The sequence below is a fragment of the Callorhinus ursinus genome, unplaced genomic scaffold, assembly GCF_003265705.2.
Source record: "Callorhinus ursinus isolate GAN/ISIS: 27379988/994484 unplaced genomic scaffold, GSC_fseal_2.0 scaffold12, whole genome shotgun sequence".
Classification (NCBI taxonomy): Eukaryota; Metazoa; Chordata; class Mammalia; order Carnivora; family Otariidae; genus Callorhinus; species Callorhinus ursinus.
The window spans coordinates 32,391,075-32,414,943 of record NW_027397074.1 but is presented as its reverse complement, the minus strand read 5'-3'; the positions used below and the strand labels follow the sequence as shown (position 1 = coordinate 32,414,943).

The following is a 23,869-nucleotide window of genomic DNA, read 5'->3' as shown; positions in this document are numbered from 1 at the left end:
AATAACCTCAAAAATCTTTATTCTTTCCTGAGTTATAAAGATAACTTTGCATAAAGATAACTCAAGCCTCCAGTGCTTACATTTTGGGGGAGAAAGTCTCCAAGAAAAGATGGAGCTGTATCTGAAGTTGCTCAGGAAAATCAAATGCAGTGAGTGAATTGGTTGTCTGAGGAATTATCAAACAAAAACTTTTGTCAGAGCATCATAGACTTCAGAACTAGAAGAAATCTGGGAGACAATATATTTAAATCATCCGTTTAAAAGCTACAAAATCAATCTCAGAGGAGCCTGCTACATCATACAGTATTGAATATTGCTGGTTGGAATTTGAGTCCAACATCTGACTTCAAGTTTATGGTGATCTTTATCCTGGTTTCATTTGTGCCATTCCCCCTATTAAGTCAATACACTCAGTTACAGATTAGCGAAAACCTAAGTAAAATGCAGGTTCACACCTCTTTATTGCCAGTATAAATCCCTTTTACAACCTCATATCATCTTGCCAACGACACAAAATATGCTGAGTAAGGAAATGAGCATTGGGAATGCATCAGAAGCTGTTAATTTGGGGTAGTGGAATGAGCGGGGGTGGGGAGGATTTGCAGTGTGGGGAATGAAAGGTAGAGATTGTGAATCCACCTGGATTCTTGTCTAGCATTTGTAGGTTTGTTAGAAGATGGCGTAGATAAAGTGTCTGTGATAGTTGGTCTTTCTAGACATTAAAATCAAAGACCATCATCAGGTTTTTCTTTGAGTCTTCTTAAAGATTCTTTTCATTAGTGCTGATAGGTAAGGTGTATAACTTGGTAGTTTGTTAGCTAACAAATAATACATGTCTTTGAAAAGAAAATTAACTTGTATAATGAGAAGCAAAATTAATCTCAGAGTGTTTTTCTTTGATATTACTATGAAAATTAGGGTGGCAGACCTGTCATTTTAAGTAGTTAAACATAAGATTTCAGCTTTCGAGAATCTCTAACCAAACTTTTTGCAGTTTTTTAAAGCCGGTTTTAACCTTAGTTTTAACATTACTCATCCAAAAAGAACTACAATGGATGGAGTACCATTTTAAGTGAGCTTTATTTACTATACATTGAATTAGGTGGTTTTGTGTGTTACTTCCATCATTTACTAAATATCTTAATTGATATAATGACTTAAACATGATAGTCTCTCCAAATAATAAAGTGTGTCTAGATCTGTGAATATTATGTTATATATAACAGTGTCAAGATTAACATTTCATTTTCTTCCAGCTTTATTCAGATAAAATACCTGAATGCTACAGTTTATATTCAAAGCCTAGCTAGAGAAGTGCTAGAAAATAATAGAAAGGGATATGTCAAAAGGTTACAGGATCCAACTTGAAGGAACTCCCAATGACCAAAATCTGGAACAACATGAAAAACAAAATATATAACACAGTGTGCCGTTATAATCCAAAGCATAAAATAAATATCTTTGAAATCAGTCCATACCGATATAAATGATTGAATAACTAAACAAATGGAGACAAATATATGGGAGATAAATTCCTTTAAAGAATTCCAAAAGAATTATAGATAACATATGTAGATACTTCCCCACCCCTGGAAAATGGTGCTTAATGCACCCCTTACCCAGCCCTTTGATTGTAGACTGTACTGAGTAACTCCTGTACAAAGAATAGAGGATGTATAGGGGTAATAGCATGTAATGGGACAAACGGTAACTGCACTTGTGGCGAGCATAACATAATGTATAAACTTGTCAAATCAGTAAGTTTTATACTTGAAACTAATGGAACATTGTGTGTCAACTATATTCAGATAAAAACAAACAAAACAAAAACAAAAGTCAAGAGACAAAGGGTGAGGTAAGGGTGGGAGGTAACTTTGGAATGGAGAAACTTGGCAAATACAATCTCAGATAAAGTTAACATTAACAGTGGTATCTTGTTGATAGCATATACCCTTTGATAAGATGTGATCATAATGTCCTATTAAATGACCCTTCACCCCAGTGGTATCTATCACCAAAACCCATAGCCCCAGGCTTTAACCATCAGAAAAGACAATTGTCAAACCCAAACTGAGGGGCATTCTACAAAATACCTAACCTAGTACTCCTCAAAAGTATAAAATGAAATACAAGTGACATCTGAGAAACTGTCACAGATGAGAAGAGTTTATAAGATGTAAAGACTATGTAATAAAACCCATCCTGGGTGGGATCCTAAAACAGAAAAAGAACATTAGGGGGTTAAAAACTAGTGAAATCTAAATGAGGTGTGGAGTTTAGTTAATAGTAATGTACCAATTTGTTTCTTAGTTGTGGCAATTCAGCACAATAAAATGTTAACGAGATACTGGGTGGAGAGTATGTACCTACTTGGTACTATCTTTGCAACTCTTTTACAAATATAAAACCATTATAAAAATATTTATTAAAAAATACAACTATATGTACATACCTACATTTTCCCAGAGTCACTGTGGATGATATAACTCTAGAAAATCAAAAACCAACCAAACAAAACCCCTTAGAACTAGCAGCAATATTCATTGATTCCTGAGACGTCTGAAGCATCCTAGAGAACAATGATTCAGCCAGTACTATTTTATTTGTTTAAAGATTTTATTTATTGAGTGATTGCAAGAGCATGAGCCGGGGGAAGGTATGAGGGAGAGGAGATAGAGATCCCAAGCCGACTCTGCACCGAGCCTTGAGCCCCATGCAGGGCTCCATCCCAAGACCCTGAGATCATCTCCTGAGCCAAAACCGAGAGTCAGACACTTAGCTGACTGAGTCACTCAGGTGCCCCCAGCCAGTACTATTTTAAATTGGTTCTAAAGTAACTCTTTATTTTTCCATTCTTAATCCCTCAACCCATCACCCACTGTTTCCTTTCCAGAATGCTGGATCTGAAAAAGCTGAATTGCTCTATAGCTTTGAGAAGGGAATTTCATAGACTCCATACCACATGCAGAGGTAGTCAAAACCTGGCCCCACTTTGTCCCCAGTCTCATCTTCCACAATCCCCCAATGTCACCTCATTTTCAATTAACAATTAATTTTCAGTTCTCTAAATCTACCATGTCATAATGTCTTGGTAGTCATTGCACATCCAGTTACCTCTGCCAGGAAAATTATTGCTCCTTTACCTCTGATTGTTATATCCTTCAAGACTCAATTCATTACTCTCTACAGATGATTTCTAACTTTGCCTGGGTTCCTTTTTTTTTGGTCTCATAGAACCCTTGCATATCTCTATTATAGTATTTATTATTTGCATTATTGCTTTTCATGCCAGCCTGTAAACTTTAAAAGGTATTTTTCACTAGATCCCTAAAGTGCCTGATGCAGTCAGTGCTTAATAAATGTGTATAGTACATAAATAAAGAAATTTTAAAGTTTTATGGATGTCATATATTTGACATTATGGGTGTCAAACATTCTGCTATGTTAACTAGCTAAGTCCAGTGTGTGAAATAATTTAAATCTGTCATTCCTTTGAATATTTTTTATTTAAAATATCTCCAAAAATTAGAGCATAGGTAAGTAACTTATTTACCTTTTTGAATAAAATATATTTGGCATATTTGTTTCATATATGAAGCTATAGAATGGGAAAGAGTAATCTCTACATTTAATGAGCTGAGTATTTCTCTTAAAAGCATAGTAAGTTAATGATAAATGTACTTAGTTTAAATGACTAGATTGGGTAATTTATTTTTAGCTCTGTAGTATATCTCAGTCCTTAAAATTGTTCTGTTTTTTTAGGTTAGTGTTATAATCAATATTATAAGAATTTATAAAATACGTTTATAGTGTATTAGTGATCTAAAAAGAGGTAAATTTTATCCACCATCAGAGGAAAGAAATATAGTTATAATGTCAATGTATGAAAACTTTTCTTAACCACAAGCTAGGGAACCTGTAAATATACAGTGATATTATTTTTGAGAGTAATCATTTAAAATTACATACTGATTACATTTAAGAAACACGAGAGAACAATTTATCAGAAATAAGGAAGTCTGAATCCCAGAGAGCTCAGTTATTAACGAGCTTTGCCACTCTGAATCAACTGATTAATGTTTGCATCTCAGTGATTTTTTACATGAAATGGGGTAATTAATATTTGCTCTGCCTTCTTCTATTGTTATTTTGAAAGTTACCTTAAATGATGAGTGTGGAAATTCTTTGAACTATATCAAGTATGACTCACATGTGTAATATTGTTTTTATATTACATATAAGACTGCAGAGGAAACTTAGTGAAATCTCAAATTTTTTATTGCATCGTACTTTCTGCCAAACTATATAAGCAAAGACTATTTTTCAATATGTGGGAGTTGGAATTATATAAAGACAAATGTGAACAAACAAAGACACAGAAACTAACAACTTTGATGTACTGCAGTCGAATACATTAGGGATAAAATTCTCATAACTCTTATGTCACAGATGGAAAGCATGCCCTGAGCCCCCTATGCAGTAAAGAAACAAAACATCTCTCAGGACTTTGCTTCAGAACTCCAAGGCGTCCCTTGCCACCCTCAACCACCATTCAAAGACAGCATATAAGACAAAGTTCAGGTCCACATATTAAATAAATGAAGCCCTTTGCTTGTTTGTATCTTGACCAGTTTGAGCCTTGATTCTAGCATGCATCGGGAAAATAGAATTATTCTGTAGTGTACCAAAGTCAGTTTAAAATTTGGTAAAATAAAATTTTTCTCTGATATTTAATGTTTCATTTTACAGAAATTTGATAGTCATTTGTAGTTTTTATGATGAAGGATAAATAAGAAGACTCATAATGAAGAGTTCTACATAAGACAGCATTATCTTATTGCTACTTTAAATGTAAAAGTGGCTAAAATATTCAACTCTCTTTACATGTAATTGTTCTTACTTTGAGATGTGCATCCATTCTTTTTTTGTTTTCCATATAAAGTCTTGATTGGCAGAACTGGTCGTGGTGGCAAAGGTTGGGGATATAAAGAGAAATAGGACATGTGCTCTGTTCTTAAGGTGCTTGATCCAAACATACAATTTAAGTAGATGTGTTTTAAGGATAGAGATCTGTAGCTATCTGTGTTCACAAGATCCGGTTCTGTGTTGTGATAGATTATGTAGATTTTAGGAATGTGGGATGGTGTACTTGATTATTCAGTCTTATTTCCTCAATTATGAAGGATTTTTTTTTCTCTAAAGCATTATAAAAATAAATGAGAATCATACAAGTACAGATATTAGTAAAGCTCAACTATTTTATTAAAATAAGATAGACATGAATCCTGGAGCTAAATTTTATTTTCCCATTTCATTCAAAGTAATTAGACACCTAACTTGAACCAGTTTGCTTTGTAGCTTACTTGTGGACGTCTCTCCTCTCTCGATCCCTGCTTTTCCTCCCAGTTTGTCATGCCTCACGGCTTTATCTCCTACTTCATCCAACCTGAAGTGCATCATTTCTTTGACTCTGGAAAAGTCTGCCTCCTTCTGTTGCATCTGCCCTGAAATCCCCAAGCTGTGCTTGAATTCAGTCACCCACCTACTTCATTCCCACACCCAGCTTGCTGAACTCCACAGGTGCCCTGCAGCACCAGCAAGCATCTTGTTGCCGCTCCATGTAGGGCTTCCAGATGGAGCTGAGGGGTCAGTGCTGCTCACCACACCGTCCTCCCTTCCTGGGAGAAGACCTTCCAGAATTCTGCAGTCTCTAGGGCTCTTCTCCACTCATGCTTCTTGCTTTCAGCCAATGAACATATTTAAAAACTTCACAGAGAATGTGAGTTTTTCTGGTTTTCCCTCTTTACTTTTCTTTTCAGATATATGCATTAAGATTTGTGAAGTCACAAGTGCACACACTTTCTTGTCTCTAGTTTTATAGAAATTGTTCACCTCTTTTCTAAAGGTCTTATCCTTAAATTGGTGACATTGCTGCTGTCTTAGTTCCTGCCTTGGACTTTGTCTGACCAGCTACTCTTAACATCTGTCCCTCTTCCTCTTAACTGGCTCTTTCTGAATATACTAAAAATATATTCATATCTCTCACATTAAAAAAAAAAAACATGAAATCTCCCCCATCCATATGTTCTATTGAAGGAAAACCCCCAGCTCTCTCCTTCCTTGTTCTTACAGAAAGAGAAGTAAGTAATCCCTACCTCTATTTCAATACCTCTTTTGAGTGATTTTTAAACTTAGTGAAATCTGGATTTCAGGCCTACTGCTCCGCTCATACAAACCTACAAATTCAGTGTCATTTTTCAGTTCAGTTGATATTTGCACAACATATTTGCTTATTCAACAGCTTCCTTGGGATATACCTCAAGGACTCCAACAAGCACTCCCTAGGTTGAACCTTATAAACCTCTTCTTCCTGCTATCTGCTCTCTTAGTAAACAGTATCACCCAACATACAAGCCTACAAATCTGGGTGTCTTCTGATACTCCTCTGTCCCTCTCATGTCCTATGTTTAGATAGTTACCAAAGCCTTAGATCCCTTGCATGTATTCTGCTCCTTTATCTTCGTGACTACGGTTGTGCATAAATGGGTGCTATTTTTCACTGGGCTAGTGAGATAGATTTCAAACCTATTTTTATATTTCTTACAAGCTTTAAAAAAATTTTTTTAACTGCTCTCTCACAGCCTGGGATAAATCTAGTCTCCTTAGAATGGCATTAAAAGGCTCCCCTCCTGGTTTTGACCAAAGTCTAAATTATCTTTTGTCTTTTGCTTTGTTGGGCTGTGATGAGTCATAGAATCACCAGAGACTCTCTGATGAAAGCTATAGATGGTTTCTTTAGAAAATTGCATGTGCTTCCAAGCACAGAAGCTCATACTTTGTTGCAGTGATGTCGAGGGGGTTCACAGTCTCCCTCAGATCTGTCTGTGAATCTCACAGTCCAAACCAATCTCTCAGCACACTCTACAATACTTTCAGCAAGTCTGAGATACTTACATTTCCCATCCCCTTTTTTAAAATTTTATTATGTTATGTTAATCACCATACAGTACATCATTAGTTTTTGATGTAGTGTTCCATGATTCATTGTTTGCGTATAACACCCAGTGCTCCATTCAGTATGTGCCCTCTTTAATACCCATCACCAGGCTAACCCATCCTCCCACCCCCCACCCCTCTAGAACCCTCAGTTTGTTTCTCCTTAATGTCCTAGTTGATGGTCCCCTTCACACAACCCCTGGCTGCTCCATTCACTTGAGCAGAATAAAACCCACTCATCTTCTATCCATTAGCATAAGGTCACCTCTAGACCTGTCCTCATTCTGTCTTCACACATACAGGTCTGGGTTATTTTCTTCTTTGTGAATGGGTTATGTATGACCTCTATTAAAAGGTAACAAAATAACCTAGGGAAGACAGTCAAATTTAAAGTTCAAGAGCCTTGGAATTAGAATGACATGAGTTGAATGCATAGAAGAAATGGATATATTTGGTAAGCGGTGTAATGTCCCCTGACCCAACTTTGAGGAAGGAGAAATTTCTTCTCCCAAAGTAGTACCATTTCCAGCTTTATGATGGAACTGACACTTAAGTTGGTTTTAAAAACTACAAAGAATTTGGAAATGTGAAGATGTGAAGTAGAAAAGGTGAGTGAGGATTTTCAGACCCGAACATTTACTAAGCTGCTTTCCATTTTAGAAATTAGAAACTTGGTTGTATCATTAGATTTTTTATAGTACTATATATATCACAAGAATTTAACTTTCACGTAGTTCATGTGACTTTATTCCCTGACCTTTATCTTTATTTCTTACTAGAAGTTTACTTATTTGAAATTCATGCTGAGCTCATTTTTCCAGTTTTCTGCTAATTATATTTACTGATTTGTAAGATTTGAGACATTGGTTTATCAAAACTGTTTTTAGGAAATCTAATCCTATCGGAAACCCATTAGGAAAGTATTCAATGGGCTAACACCCTTGTGATTCACATTAGCATCTAAAGACTGAGAAGTTCTCAGAAGAAATTTCACTTGCTTAAGTCACTACTTCACAACTTAGTTGAGCATAGAACCCCCTTTTCCAAAAGAGCTGTTACTATCTGAAAGGACTATTTCTCCACACTTTGGGGAATTACAATGAAATATAAATATTCACCTGGTATGCGCTCTCTTTCCAAATAAAACTATTAAGCATCCAAGATAAGTTGTTTTACATTTTTATTCACATCTCAAAGATTCCAAAATACTCCTTAAATTAAAATACTTTTATCATAGGCTATATGTATGTTTCAAATATTTTTTATTAACCTGTTGTAAGAGAGCTATTTGAATATATTTTTAAAAAATCAAAATAGGGGTGCCTAGGTGGCTCAGTCAGGTAAACAGCTGACTTGATTTCGGCTCAGGTCATGATCTGCTCTCAGTGGGGAATGTGCTTCTCTTCCTCTGCTCATCCCCCCACTCGCCGCTTGCTCTCTTTCTTTCTCTAAAATAAATAAATAAATCTTAAAAAAAAAATTCAAAATAGTATCACAGATCTTTTGGAACCAAAAGGTTGGCTAAGTTTCAAATGGTTTTCTCCTTCACCACTCATTTGAGAAAACTAAAGCCTAGAGAAGTTTAAGAACTTTGTGAACATCACGGAGAGATTCTGTAGTAGAACCCAGACTTAAAATGGATGTCTTGAAAAAGATCCCAGTATTCTTTTGTTGCTTACTAATGCAATCCATTGCTGAATAATACATTTATAAATAATAAAACAGATCCTGCCTGTGATGACAGTTGAGATTTTTCATCACTTAGGGTTCGAAACAAAAACTAGATGGGTTTATGTAAATGTCCAATTTCAAATGCATCATCACAATGAAACATAGTTGAAATGATACTGACCTGAGAACAAAGGCTTTAACAATATTTAGAAATAAAATTTAATATTCAGAAGAAATGTTTTTAAAAGATCTAGTCTTTTGCAAATATTAACTCTATAAAATCCAAAGTGTAAAGTGGAGGAAAGATTCCTTTTATTCTTATTTGTTTGTTTAGTGTTTCATTTAATGAAATGTTTTCTTACAACATGAAATCACTCTTGGAGATCAAAGTCATTAGGAGAACACAGCAGATTGTGCCTATTAGTTGATTCTAACCACTTCTGTGGTTTAAGCATAAGTTGTTTTTCCAAGGCAGAGGCATTTCCGTCTGTTAGGAAATACAGACCTTTAAAATTTTTGTTACCACTATGGCATTGTATCATAGCTTCCTCCTTACTAACTTTGAAAAATTTAGGACATATCATGCTCTCAATCAACCACATAAAAATATATTTAAAAAAGAAAATGTATTCCATCCTCTTGTTATATTCTTATATGAAGTTACTTTTTTAAATTATAATTTAATTTTATTACTAAGCATGCCAGGCCATAATAACAGTTTTTGGGAACTGTCAAGGTATAAAGGTACATGTTTCTTTCTTTTTCCTTTTTTTTTTTTTTTAACTTAAAGTGAGTATTTGTGTGTATAAGAAAAACCTCTTTACTTCCAGGAAACACATCCAACATTTTCAAGATTAAGGAAATAACACACCACGTATGCTATTTTAATTAGACAATATTAAATGCGAACTAAAAGTCTGGTGGACTTAATTCCAACATGTCTGTAACTTTAACACCATGTGGAAAATTAATGTTGCAAAGTCAAATGTGGCAATAAAATATACAGAATAAGGTATATTTGCTAAAGAATAAGGTGTATTCATGAAGTTTATACTCATAATGTTGAACCATTAGTAAAAGTGTATTTTATGTTGATAATTAATATGTGTAAATTTTAAAATTTTCAATTTTTCAGATATTCTACTCTCCCCTGGCCCTCTTCGTACCACCTTCAGTATATGCTGTTCATCTTCAGTTCAATCTTCTCTACCAATTTTGGATCCACACAGAGGTAACTCTTTTTTATTTTTTTTAAGTTTTATACCTAAATAGTTAGCCTGAAGCAATGTCCTGGAAATCCACTAGCAGCTGATTTATTGTGTAAGAGAAATCTTTGTCTGCCTTCTTTAAGGAGAAACATCTGTTCATTTTTATTCCTTTTTATTGAATATATATTGCAAAGTTTATAAGAAGCAATGAGGCCAGTTGGTCTCAATTAAATAAAACAATTTTTTGAAATATGAAGTACCAAAACATTCTAATACTATATTCAATACAATATCTTCCTGTATTACAGTTTATTAAACATTGTTTACCAAAAGATGTTGAAATACATTTCAACTTAAAGATACAAATTTATATATATAAATTTTTAGATATTTATAAATATATGTAATTTTATATATTTAGTATGTTAATTATTATTTTATGCTATAATTTATATAATAACAAACAATATTTATGTGTCAATATCGACACATTTTAATATACATATTTACACATACATATATCAATCAGTGGGAACTCCTTGAAAAAAGTTTAATGCTTAAAAAATTTGTGAAAATATCGTTTGACTAGAAATCTTGCTTTAATTTTAGAGTTTAGGTTTTATTTAGAGAGTGTTCAATATGTTTAGGTTCCCCCCCACCAGAAAAATGAGCAAATATAATTTCTTGGGTTTTCTGTGGTATCTCAAATTGTCAGATTTGAATGTTTGCAGATAGATCATTAAGCAACTGATTGTTTTATGAACCTTGTACTGTTCTGGTTGTTAAATACCAAAAATCGCAGACCCAGAACAATTTTTACTTATACACATGAGACCCTCTCCAAGCATTTGGCGTTTGTTGGAAGCCTTTTGAAGTTCCGTAGGAAACATGTTGACAGGTGTTGCAGCTGGTTGAACAATACCGCAAATCACAGCGGCATTTGATACCAAAGCCTGATACAACAAAGTGTATTATTTCATTAATCTGCAGTATTTCATGCTACCGCTGTACTTGGAATAAAGAGACTGTTACTATGACTTTGGACATATGTGGCATTATTTGAAAACCTGTGTTGAAATAGCATTGCATTTTATGGCAGTTGACATACATCAAACAGTCAATAGGACAACCATCTGAAAGAGCTGTTGAGGCCAATTCTGACTGTAGAGGTCAAAGACCAAATTTGTTTAAATCAGTAGAGGAAAGCTTTCTGATGATTTACTTGGAGGGGTTAAAGGAGAATTACATTTTTATAGCAGCTCTGCTATAGGTCAAACCACGTGTTGGGTCAGAACAATGGTGCCTAAGTTACTTCCGCCTTTCCTGTGCCACTCTGAGAGGTCTGTGAGCTTGAGTTTCATTGCAGTATGTAGAGGGGCAGTGGGGGAAAGCCAGTGGTGAGACATCTCTTTAAGCTCAGGACCTCCAGGTGGCTTCATTTCCAAACTCAAAAGCAACGCATTACAACCTTTCACCTGTGTTGTCCTTCATATTTTTTTCATATTTTTGAAAGTATTATATCGTGTATAATGACTACAGTTGAGCTGCACAGGAAGCAAGAACACACTTTCTGCAATTGAGGTTTGGCTTTTGAAATTTTAAATTACATTATTAGATGTGAATACATTTATAAGATTATTTTTTTACAGGTATGCTTTTAATTAATTTATTATTATAGACAGCATACTACCACTTGTTTAAAATAACAGAATCATACAGGAAAGAGAACCAAGAGATTTTTAACAGTGGCTGTTTCTGGAGAGGGGGGTGAGTGGAATCAAGAACTGGAGTGGGGAGAGGACTTAACTTTTAAAAAAATTATTATTATGGTGTGCTTGCCCTAGTTTTTCAAAGTTTAATACACAGAAACCATACTCCATTCACAGAAACATTATTCCAGCCATGGTACACATAACAATGGTGGCCAAGGAGCCCCAAATGGTCCTGAATGGAGGTTTGATTCTTTCAGTTGTTTCATGGCTACTGACATCCATGAAATCAGTTTTCACTCTGAGGGGGATTTGGCTTTAAGGAGGTACTGATTTTTTCAGCGTGAAGACCGGTTCATTCACGTCATCAGTCAGGTTAGGATAAGAGAAAGTAAAAAAAAAAAAGCAAAACAGTAACAACATGCTTTTGAAAGATTGTATGTGAGAGAAAAAATAGATCCTAAAACAAACTAAAGAGTTTATAATAATAGTGTCCATCCCTTTCCTCTTTTCTGAAAGTTACAAAACCTTCTGCTATAAACTGTACTCTGTTCTTTAATTTTTGCCTCTGTTTTTGTTTATTGTTCATTCATCCAAAGTGTCTGCAACACGTAGTCAGTGACACTCTTTTCTTCTGAGTTCACTAAAGGCAAGTAGAAAAACTTATTATTTAATACATGTTTTAAAGTTAAGAGTTGTGGAATGTTGTCTTTTTTTTGCTTTTTTAGATGATATTTGGGTATTAGTTGATTAACACAGTATGATAGTCATAGTAACATTATCTAGTACCTTATCATTATCTGTTACCTTTGATTTACCATCATTGTTCATGTACATATCTGTTGATGTTTGTGCAAAGAAATATAAAAGAGAAATGACTCTTTGGTATTGAAGATTTGAACCCATATGATTCAAGGATTTTTATAGTGCTAAACTGAAGCCCCTAAATGGAATATGATGCAGTTACAAACAAAATGAGCAATCTTTTTCTGTACTAATATGGAGAGATACCCAAATAACAGTGTATAGTGTATGCTAATATTTATATTAAAAAAGGGAAAACAACTATATGTTTTATAGGTTCACAAATGCATGAAATGTTTCTAGAAGTACACATGGGTAGCCAACTCTTTTCCCAGGGGAGAGATATTTGGGATGACTAGGGAGAAGAATTAGAATGAGATATTAACATTAATTTAACCCATTCTAATGTGGGCAAGGAGCTCTCTCTTTGTGGTAATACTTCCCAAATAATAACAAAACATTGATGATGTTGTGCAGCATTCCATGTACTTATTGGGTATTGATGCATTTGATTTAATAAACTGCCTGTTCAAGCTTTTATTTTTTATTGAGTTGTTTGTCTAAGTGACTTGGAATTCTTTATAGATTCTGGATATAAATCACTGTCAGATATATGTATTTCAATTATAGTTCCCCATCCTATAGCATGCTTTTTATTTTCTTTTTGATTACTTTTGAAAAAAATATTGAATTTTGAAGTTTAGTTTATCTTTTTTTAATGGTTAGTTTAGGTGGGGGTTTTTTGTTTGCTTTTTGTATTTTCTCTAAGAACTCTTCGATTATTGTTTTTATGAATACCCACTTACTATTGCACCATTTAAGAATAGAAACTTTCTTTCAGCCATTAGATGACCTGAGTCCTTTGTTGAAAAGAAATTGACCGTATGTGATCGGCTCTAATTTTAGACTTCTATTCTCTTCCATTGATTTGTTTCCTCTTATACCAATCCCTCACATTATTGATTATTATAGCTTAATAGGAAGACTTGTTTGTACAAACGATAAAATAATTTGTTTAAAAATTCTCCAGGACTTTCTTATGGACAATTGTATAGTCTTTAAATAGACAGTTTTCTTTCTTTCTTTCCTTTATTTATGCCATATATTTCCCTCTGTCTCTCTCTCTCTCTCTCTTTCTTTCCCTTTTTTTTTTTTTTTTTTTTTTGCTTCATTGCTTAGAGTTCACAGAGAGTATATTTTAGGTCCAATTTTGAAACAAACAAACCTGGCCATTATTTCCTTACACATTGTATCTACACCTTTCTCTCTCTCTTCTCTTTGGACTAAAAATACATGTTTATTAGACTATTTGATATTGATTCATATCACAGTAATGCTCTCTAATTTTTTAAATTCCACTTTCTTATTTAGATTGGTTAATTTCTATTAATTTATCTTCAGGTTTAATTACCTTTTCACCTGCTCTCTCTAATGTACTTTTAAGCCCATTCAGTGGATTTCTCACATCAGATACTATGCCTTAAATTTTCAAATTTCCATTTTTATTTATAAATAGTTTTTGCTTCTCTGCTGAAAGTATCTGTCACTCATTATGGCTGTCTTTTCCTTTAAGTTTTAGCTTAAGTATTCTAAAATTCTCATCTGTTAATTCCAACATCTGAGTCATGTACAAGTCTACTTCAATTGACTTATTTTTCTTGTTATGGATCACGTTTTCCTTCTTCTCTGTCTAGTAAATTATTATTATTATTATTATATGCCCATCTCCATGGGCATATAATATACGTTTGTTGTAAGGATTAGGTTCTGTTATATTCTGTTTATAGAATTTGTTATATTCTATAGATTCTGTTATAGTCCTCTGACATTTTGTTATTTTTATTGTAGGAGGCAGTGAAATAATTAGCTAATTATCCTGCATTTTTGGAGGCTTTGATAGGACCTGCAACTTTTAGTATGGTCTTTAGTCCTGGTGCATATTTATTATCCTTGGTGGTCTTTAATTGGTGGCCTTTAATCTCAGGGCAAGAACTATCCTTTTTTTTTTTTAAGATTTTGTTTATTTATTTGAGAGAGAAACAAAGAGCACAAGCGGAGGGAGGGGCAGAGAGAGAAAGAGAGGAGAAGCAGACTCCCCGCTGAGCACGGAGCCTGAGGCAGTGCTCAAGGTGGGGCTCCCTGCTGCCAGGGCTAGACTGTGAGTGGGCTCAATTCCAGGACCCTGAGATCTTGACCTGAGACAAAGTCAGACGCTTAACTGACTGAGCCATCCAGGTGCCCCATATCTTCTTTGTTTTTTATGAAATTCCTGTGGTGTTTACAAAGCCACTTTAATTTAGTAGGATTTGCATTCTACTTTTTCTCTTATGAGCACCCCGCCGCAGTTGAGATCTTTGTTGGCAATTTTCTAGCTTTTTACCTACCTAGCTTTTCAGCAAGTTCCTTAGTACTTCTTCCTATGCATGAGTATTTGCATGAATATTTAAGAGTCAGCCAAGACTCTTAATTCAAGAGTCAGGAGACTCCTATGTGGATTGTGACTTCTCTCTCTGTGGGCCCTTCCTTTACAGGAAAGAAATTTCAGTTTCCAGTCACTCATGCAGTCTCAAATTTCGATTTCTGATCCTAGCTCGATGAGACTGGCGCTTCTTCTTCAGCTCTTCCCACTCTCACCCCCTTCTCCTTGCAATCAGGACATGCCCTAGGGCCCTCATCCTATTAGAAGCCCACTGAGCTAACTATATCCATGAAGCACAAACGCTGCCCTCAGAGCTCTAGTTGGCGAGGTATGAGGAAAAAAAGTCTTCTCATCGGCAATACTATGCTCATACAACTGTCCCAATCAGATCTTTTCTTTGGGGATATAGACATGATACACCTATAGAGTCAGCATCAGGAGAAATTAGAATATAGGAGAACTGCAGGAATGCAGGGGGTAAAATTAGAAAGCATAAGAGATGTGTAGTGGAATTATGAAGCTATATAACTGAAGAGACAAAAAGAACTGGAAGTTTACAGAAATAAGGAGGTACGGAAAATAATAGGGAAACATAACTTTATAGCAGCAAAAACCATAGAGTGGTAGCAGCCTGAGCAGAGATTTAGATCTCACTTCTTCATACAACTAATAGAGTGGTTTCCTTATGGCCCTTTTATATCCAACATTATGATTTTCATGGAAGTCTAGCAGTATTTATCTGTTCTCCAAGATCTTATGGAGTCTACCAAGACCCAGTCTTGTGTAAAAATGTAGTTTAAGTACGTTTATCTATTTCATCCTATCATTTTATTAAACCATTTTATATTAAATATATACTATTTGTAACATGAATTTTAAGTCATGATTGAAGAGAAACATGTTTAGTTTATCTCAGATTTCTGTTTTGTTCTTTGTGTAGATAGGAAATGTATTATAATTATTAAGCTAGTTGACAAAGCTTTTTCATTAACAAATTAATATTTATTTTGCATAAAGATGATACGGGAAGATATTCTCGAATATTTCACATACTGCAATTATTAAAACTTAAATATGAATATTGTGACACATAGTTATTCATCTCAATTGCTTTTTTAAAAATATAATAAAAGTAGGGCGCCTGGGTGGCTCAGTCTATTAAGCGTCTGCCTTCGACTCAGGTCATGATCTCAGGGTCATGGGATCGAGCCCCAGGTCAGGCTCCTTGCTCAGTGGTGAGCCTACTTCTCCCTCTGCCTCTCCCTCTGTCCCGCCCTCAAGCTCATGCTCTCTCTCTCTCTGTATCTCAAATAAATAAATAAAATTCTAAAAATAATAGTTAAAGTAGGGGCACCTGGCTGGCTCAGTCCATAGAACATGGGACTCTTGATCTCAGGATCATGAGTTCCTGCCCCATGTTGGGTGTAGAGTTTACTTAAAAAAAAAAAAAAGAAAGAAAGAAAAGTAAGTAATACTACTCACATAATGTAAACTGTTTTCCTTTTGTGGCCTCAGGGATTATATTGCATGGGTTCAAGTCCTGACTTCATTTATTACTATTACTATGACCTTGGACAGTTTACTTTACCCTCCTGTGCCTTAGTTTCTTCTCATATAAAATAAAGATAATAACAATACACAGTATTGAGTATTAAAAAAGATAGTTCATATTCTAATCTATAGATTAGGTATTTGCAGTACTATTGTTATTGTTCTTATCTTTTCTGCAATCCAGATACTTATTTTAACTTATGTCACTTACTAACCATTCCTAGCCATCCTTATGATTATTCATATACATTTTATAACTTATAATTTTAATGCAGTCCATATTTTGGTTAGTATGAATTGTTAATATGAATAAATGCAGTTGGATTTCAGACTTAAGGAAATAATGCATGAATTTGCTTTAGAAAAATGTGTATCTTTATGACTTTGAGATTCTGATCATGAAATGCATTCTTCAGGTTTTTTTGTCATAATCTTTTTTTTTCTAATTCAGGAACTAATCAATGTAGAAAATTATGAAACTTGTCAAATTCAATATATCTTTTAAAATATTTCAATTATTATATCCCACAGACATCCATTGAGTGCCTATTTCATTCATAGTCTTGCACGTAATAAAAGGACAAAAAAAATTAAAGACTGGAACAATGAGATACAATATTCTGAGTGAAGGAAATGTAGCTCAAAAGATACTTAAAAATGAATGAATTTTAGAAGACTAAACAGTTTCAGTCATTCCAAGCCACAAATTCTCAATTACTGATATTTGTCATTGGTCTGATATGTCCCAAGGAAAAAATATGAAGAGATTACATTTCTGTTTATTTCTCTTACTTATTTCATTTTGTATGTCATTTACTTATCCAGAACTCACTTTTTCAGGAAGTATTTTAAGCGTTTTAACAAATGCTATCTCGTTAAATCTTCATAACAAGTCTATAGAATAGGTAATACTATTTCCTCAAATTAAGTCTACTAAGTAACTTGTCCTGCATCATAGGACTGGTAAGTGTCAAACCTGGGCTTTGTACCAAGTAGTAAGGCTCCAGATTCCTTGTTCTCATCCATTTCTCATCTTAATGTTATAATAGCCACCATGTATTAAACATCCAATATGTGCTAAACAAAAAATTTTCGTTTAATTCCCATAGAATAATTTGAATCACTAAAGGTCAATTAAACTTTTATAGTTTGTAAAGAATGAATTTAAGTTCAAATAACCTCAGTTAATGAGGCTTTATTTTAAGGGTACATGGTAGAAGTACACACAGCAGGAAACTATCCCAGAAATTTAATAGACGATTTCAGAGAACTGGAACTTTTATATTCACTAACTTCGTGAGCAAACACTATCCTTTTTAAAAAAAAGAATATTGAGATTCTGCAGTTTATATAAGGTAACACATCTGACTTCAGAGCTTATGTTTTGGCCATTACCTACTTATCACCCTTCCTCTTCAAACAATATATTTATTTGGTTATATCTCAGTGTACCATGATGGGAGGCAACGGGGTTCCTAAAGAACCCATATGGCACAGTGAAAGAAGATCAAAGCTGTTGGTTAGTTAGGACAGAACTCAGTTGTAATCTTGTCTGGACCAAATTACTATGTGACCTTTATACACTTCTATTTGTCCCTCTTAAAATTTAATCTATCCTCAGAGGTTAGTCCTACTGAAAATCCCTTGGTGATGTTCAGTTGCTTGATGAGCAAAGTCTAAATTGCTTTAATTTTATGCCTCTCATGCCCTGCCTTCAAATAGATTTCCTGTGTACATCCTGTTACTTCCCATTCTGTGCATTTCACTCAAAGTTGACTATTTTCTATTTCCCAAATACATCTGCTATATAATCATTACTGTTTCTCTTCTTTCATATTTTCTACATTTCGCTATTCTATACATTCTTTAAGGCCCAACTCAAATTTGTTCTTCATAAAGTGTCTCTTCTATTAAGAGTAATTACGTATGTAGCTCAGACCATGTGTCGGTCACTGCTAAGAATTTCATAAGATTTGTTTTTTTAGGGGCGCCTGGGTGGCTCAGTTGGTTAAGTGTCTGCTTTTGGCTCGCATGATGATCCCAGTGGGATTGAGCCCCACGTGGGGCTCCCTGCTCAGCTGAGAGCCTGCTTCTCCCTCTCCCTCAGCCCCTCCCCTCTGCTTGTGCACTCTCTCTCTCTCTCTCTCTCAAATAAATAATCTTTAAAAATAAGATTTGCTTATTTAAGCATCATACAATCCTATTGTCCCAATTCAAAGAGAAGAAATTGAAGTATCTAGAGATTAAATAATTTGCATAATGTTGTAGCTAATTAGTAGTAGATACGTGATTCAAAACCTGATAAACTATTTTTTCCTTTCCCCCTCTGAAATCTGGTGTCACTGATTTTACATTTCTTTTTTTTTTAAGATTTTATTTATTTATTTCAGAGAGAGAGAGAGAATGAGAGATAGAGAGCACGAGAGGGAAGAGGGTCAGAGGGAGAAGCAGACTCCCTGCTGAGTAGGAAGCCCGATGTGGGACTCGATCCCGGGACTCCATCCAGGAGCATGGCCTGAGCCGAAGGCAGTCGCTTAACCAACTGAGCCACCAAGGCGCCCTGATTTTACATTTCTTAGAGATGACCCGGATTAGCTGGAACAACCCCAATATATGTGTTTTCCTGGCACAATTGTTAGTAGCTCATCCTTTCACTCTTTTAAAGTATTATACACTCGTTTTCCTCCTAAACAGCACTTTGATCTCTCTTAACCTTTCCATTCTGTTATCTCATCTTAGCTTTTGCTCCTTCTATCAATTACATAGATTGTTATGGTAGAATTTTATTCTTTTCTGTTCCTACAGACTCTTTGCTCTTCCAAATATTTGCATACAACAAACATGGTGATGATTTTAGAAACCCAATTATATCAGGCACTGCCAGAATGAGAACAAATATCCACAAAAAGAAGTTTTGAATGGCTTTTTGCTGCCTCCAAGACAAAATCAAATACCTTAAATTCATGAATGGATTTCAGGGTTCTTAGAATATGGCCCTTGCTTACCTCTCCATTCTCATCCCATTAGTCAGATGCTCCAGCTAAGCCACATGGCATTTTGCTCTCAAGCACCCCAAATGCTTGTTCATTTTCTGTACTTATACATGCTCTCTTTGTTGATGACCTTTTCCAAACATTCTTCATGATGCAACTCAATTACCACTTCCTTCAGAATGTCTTTTTTCACCTCCTCCTTAACTCTATAAGTGCATTTTCTGTACATTACTGCTGTGTTTATTTCCATTTCCATATTGGCAGTTAATGAATGAAGAGTAAGGTCTGTTGGGGGACATGAATACTATGACACATTGGTTCCTGCTTATGAAAAGCATGCAGTTAATAATGCTGAAGTTTACTTCTTATACATCTATATTGTATTTGTTGCTAAACTCTGTTTCTCCCATTATTCTGAGTTCCTTGATAGCAAAAAACAAAATGTGGTTCATCTATTATGTGAATATATGTTTGTGTATATAAGTACATTTATTATATACATAGAAACTTTGATAAATACATATAGCAGTGTTTAAATAAACACATATCTCTTATTGATAATAAGTAAATAAATTTGTTATGTGTATACTTATTTGTACTTATATCTGGAATATAGCTATGCTGTCTCTCCCCTAATATAATATACATTTTTAAGGATTATGATCATGTATCTTTTAGAATTTTAAGGAATTTTGAGGAAGGAGAAGTTATATTTTAAAACAAATGTTTTTGAAAAATACTTATTTTAGCAAACATCAAATTTCATGCTTCTTGTCTATCAGGTGCTTATTTCAGTAGTACCTAATGAGCCTTCTGTCCTGGAAATAAGCTGAGACATTTCACAGCATTTTTGTCTGTTTACTCCCATACTCCTTTTTATTCCTCTCTGAATGTCAGGTTCCAGTTCTCTCTTCTTAATACTCTTCCTTCTTTAGAATTTAATTTACTTCACCGTTTTCATATTGTCTCTAAGTAATTACATAGTCTGTAGCTCTAATGCTAACTCTCTTATGGATTTAAGGTCAGTGTTTCCTGTGTCTCATTTAACGTATTCACAGGAATACTTAATACTACCCAGAGTTAACATGTTTAAAATGTATTTCATCATGACTCAAGTCAGCTGCTCTTCTTCTTTACTTCCAGTGCTACTTCAAGTCAACATCATGATCAAATCTTGATGTCACCTTTAACTCTCTGACCTCCTTGGTAGCCTGTCTTCAAGTCCTATACATGGTCTCTCTAGAAGTGATCTTTTGTTCTATTCTATAGTTACCTTTTAAGATAATTCACCCTTAACTTATTCATGTATAATTTTGTAGTGTTTTCCCAAATGTATTAGATATGCAAATCTCTTTGAAATTCATATATAAAAAAAAAAAATAGTTCCTGAGTGCCTACTCTGTGCCAGACAAAGAGACTGCTCTAGCCTGCTGACCTGAATTGACATCGCGTGTTACTATTGTTTTGAGGATCATGTCCTCCTTCAAGAATCTGTTAGTCTAGTGATTCTTTCCTAAAGGAAAAAACTTCACATAAAAAAAACAATTTTATTGAGTTTCCTCAAGCTTATCGATAGACTCTCTAAAAATTCATAGATCATTATTTTAAAATGTCTGTTGTAAAAGAACTGGAATTTGAGGTAAGTCATAAGACTACATATTAGAATTGATACATAAAGGCAGAATTGGATGGGTCACATGCATATATCAGAATTATTTGGGTGCTTACTCAAGATATAGAATGATAGACCCCTTCTAAGAACCATAGAATATTAATAAATCTCTTCTGAGAGAGGGTAGGAATCTGCAACATTGATATCCGGAAGATTCAGCACCATGAATATGGGAGCTGACAGTAAACGTCTTAAAGACAAAGCTATGTTTTATTCATCTTTGTTTTCCCATTGTCTTGAACTTGGATGACCATCAACAAATATCTTTTTAATTAACAAATGAACTGATCTTGTTAACTAGACTTTTTACAATATATGTGTGTATTGGAGAGGAGCAGGAGAAACAAGTGCTCATAGCCAAGACTTAGCTCAGAGAGGACTGAATTGTGCTCCTTCAAATTCCTGTGTTGTAGTCCTAATCCCAAGTGTAATAATATTTGAAAATGGGGCTTTAAGGAGGTAATCAGGTCATGAGAGTGGAGTCCTCATGATGGACTCGTGCCCTTGTAAGAAGAGCCATGAGAGAGAGGACTCAGTAAGAAGGTAGCTCTTACCAAACATTGAATCTTCTGGCATCTTGATCTTGGACCTCCTAGCCTCTATCACTGTGAAAAGTAAATTTGTTTTTTAAGCCATCCAGTATATTGTATTTAGTTATAACATCCTGAACTAAGACAGGATGTGCTAATTTTAAAAAATCCTGTAGAGGCAGTGGAGGGAATACACTTTAGCTTGTTCTTAGAAGGAAAGTATGCACATGGAAACAGGGCAGGGTGCCTGGGTGGCTCAGAGGTTAAGCATCTGCCTTCGGCTCAGGTCATGATCCCAGGACTCTGGGATCGAGTCCCGCATTGGGCTCCCTGCTCCTTGGGAGCCTGCTTCTCCCTCTGCCTCTCTTTCTCTCTGTCTCTCATGAATAAATAAATAAAATCTTAAAAAAAAAAAAAACAGGGCAAATGAACTTGAGACAGATACTTATAGCTTCTAATCTACTGACTGAAAATCCATTTTATATTTGACTTTGAAAGATTAGTACTTGCTAATATTTTTTAACACACCAAAATTTATAAAGGATAACAATTAGGAGATCTGTCATATGAGATTGTAAACTCTGTAATGCAGAGTTATATGTTTTATTGATGGAAGTATCTAATGCTTAATAATTCCAAGTACATAGTAATACATTAATATTTGTTGATTAATGAATGTAGAAGCCATACCTGAAACTGGAAATATTACTAAAATAGTAATCAAAATGTAGTGAGTTTTAGAATGAGTTATGTATTTGGAGCATGTATTATAAGAATGCCTGGATTGGATATTTAAACAAAGACTACTTAACCCCTCAGGTTATTAGCTACCTTTTTTTAATATAATGTTTCTACTACTGATAATAATGTGGTTCTTTTTTCCCTGAGTACCCAGACTGGTAAATATAAAATTTTTGTTACACTAGAATGAAGTTTTATATGGTTATGCTTATGAATGTTTCCTATTTCCCTTCTGTCAATTTATTTGGTGTTTTAAAAAAAGAAAGTCCATTGGAATCCACCTCTTTTTTAAGGAACACATTCAGTAGCTACTTGCATGCGTTTTTCCAAGGAAAAGTCAAAAGTGTTATTTAAAATGTAAGCCGAGACAAATTCAAATAAAATGCTAACTTGTCTAGCTCTTGTCCTCTTGTTTGAGGATTAATACAATCATAAATGACAAGAATCAGCTTTCAAGATAATTTATTATAAACGCAGTCCTTTAAAACTGCTGTTTATTGTATAAACATAGCCTCGGCTCATTCTTCTTAAAACTAAGCTTTTAACTCTTTAACCCTATGGTATGGATTCATCAGAAATTTACTCCCTATGAAGCTCTTTATGATCCCAACAGTCCTGATTCCTCCAGATTGTTTTATTTCCAAACTATAAATATTGTTTTTTCACTCCTCAGTGTGGAAATTCAGCTACCTCCATATTACATGCTTACTGAAGTAGAAAGCTGCCTAATCAGATAGGAAAACATTTGGCTGTGAATAAATCAGCATTTGTCGAGGATTTCAAAGTGTGAAACTAGGCAGACAAGCACACATCCTAAGAGCTCTGCTTTCTCTTGCTTCCCTGTAGAGAAATCAGAGGTTAATATGGCCACCACCACCATCTGTCCAAATACTTGAGTGTGTTGTCTTGAATTAACATAGCAGAACTAGTGGGGGAGGTAATTAAGATTTTATTTTTACATTTCATCACCAGATGCTCTACAATATAAATTTATCCATAAATGTTCAGATTGATTAAGTTTTTAACAAGAAGAACAGTGACTGTTTAAAAATCAACTAATTCAGGACAAGAAGTAAAATTATTTTAATATGTTAACTTGTAGTGTTCATGGAGTTTATTCTTTTCCTCAAACTTTAAATGAGGAATTGCTGTAGAATTTCTTGATAGTAAAAAACGTACTCTTATATATTGTCAAACAATAACAACTGACATCGTCACTCATTGTAACTTTAAGAATAAGTTAAATGATCTGCAACTAAATTGTAAACTCCATTCCACTTTGTGATCTCTCCAAATATCTTAACATAGAACTTTTCATAAAATAAGCACTCAATAAATAACCTAAGTAAATGAACCTCGCACAGTGACTGTTGAAGAAGGTTATGAACAAAAGAAAGCTCTCTACAGTGTTCTCCAGGAGCCATCAGTGGGATTCTTTGCAAAGCTGCACTCTAGGGGTCTAGATAAAAGCATATATTTTTACTAAAGGTAATTTTTAGCTTTTGAGCCAGAAAAGAACTCAATTTGCTTCTTATTAGGTAATTCTATGCCAATTATAAATTCAAATGGATTCTA

The 23,869-nt window shown here is 34.4% G+C and overlaps 1 protein-coding gene across 3 annotated transcripts in view; it reads left to right on the top strand.

The window, feature by feature from the left end:
- Positions 1-23,869, top strand: part of AGMO (alkylglycerol monooxygenase) — a 393,108-nt gene that overhangs the window by 186,394 nt on the left and 182,845 nt on the right. For all 3 annotated transcript variants that reach the window (XR_012380236.1, XM_025873380.2, XM_073898903.1), the window contains exon 6: positions 9,803-9,898. Coding sequence is in view for 2 of the 3 variants with exons in the window: in XM_025873380.2 (XP_025729165.1) it covers positions 9,803-9,898 (96 nt within the window). In the remaining variant the exon portion in view is untranslated. The remainder of the gene's footprint in view (positions 1-9,802; positions 9,899-23,869) is intronic.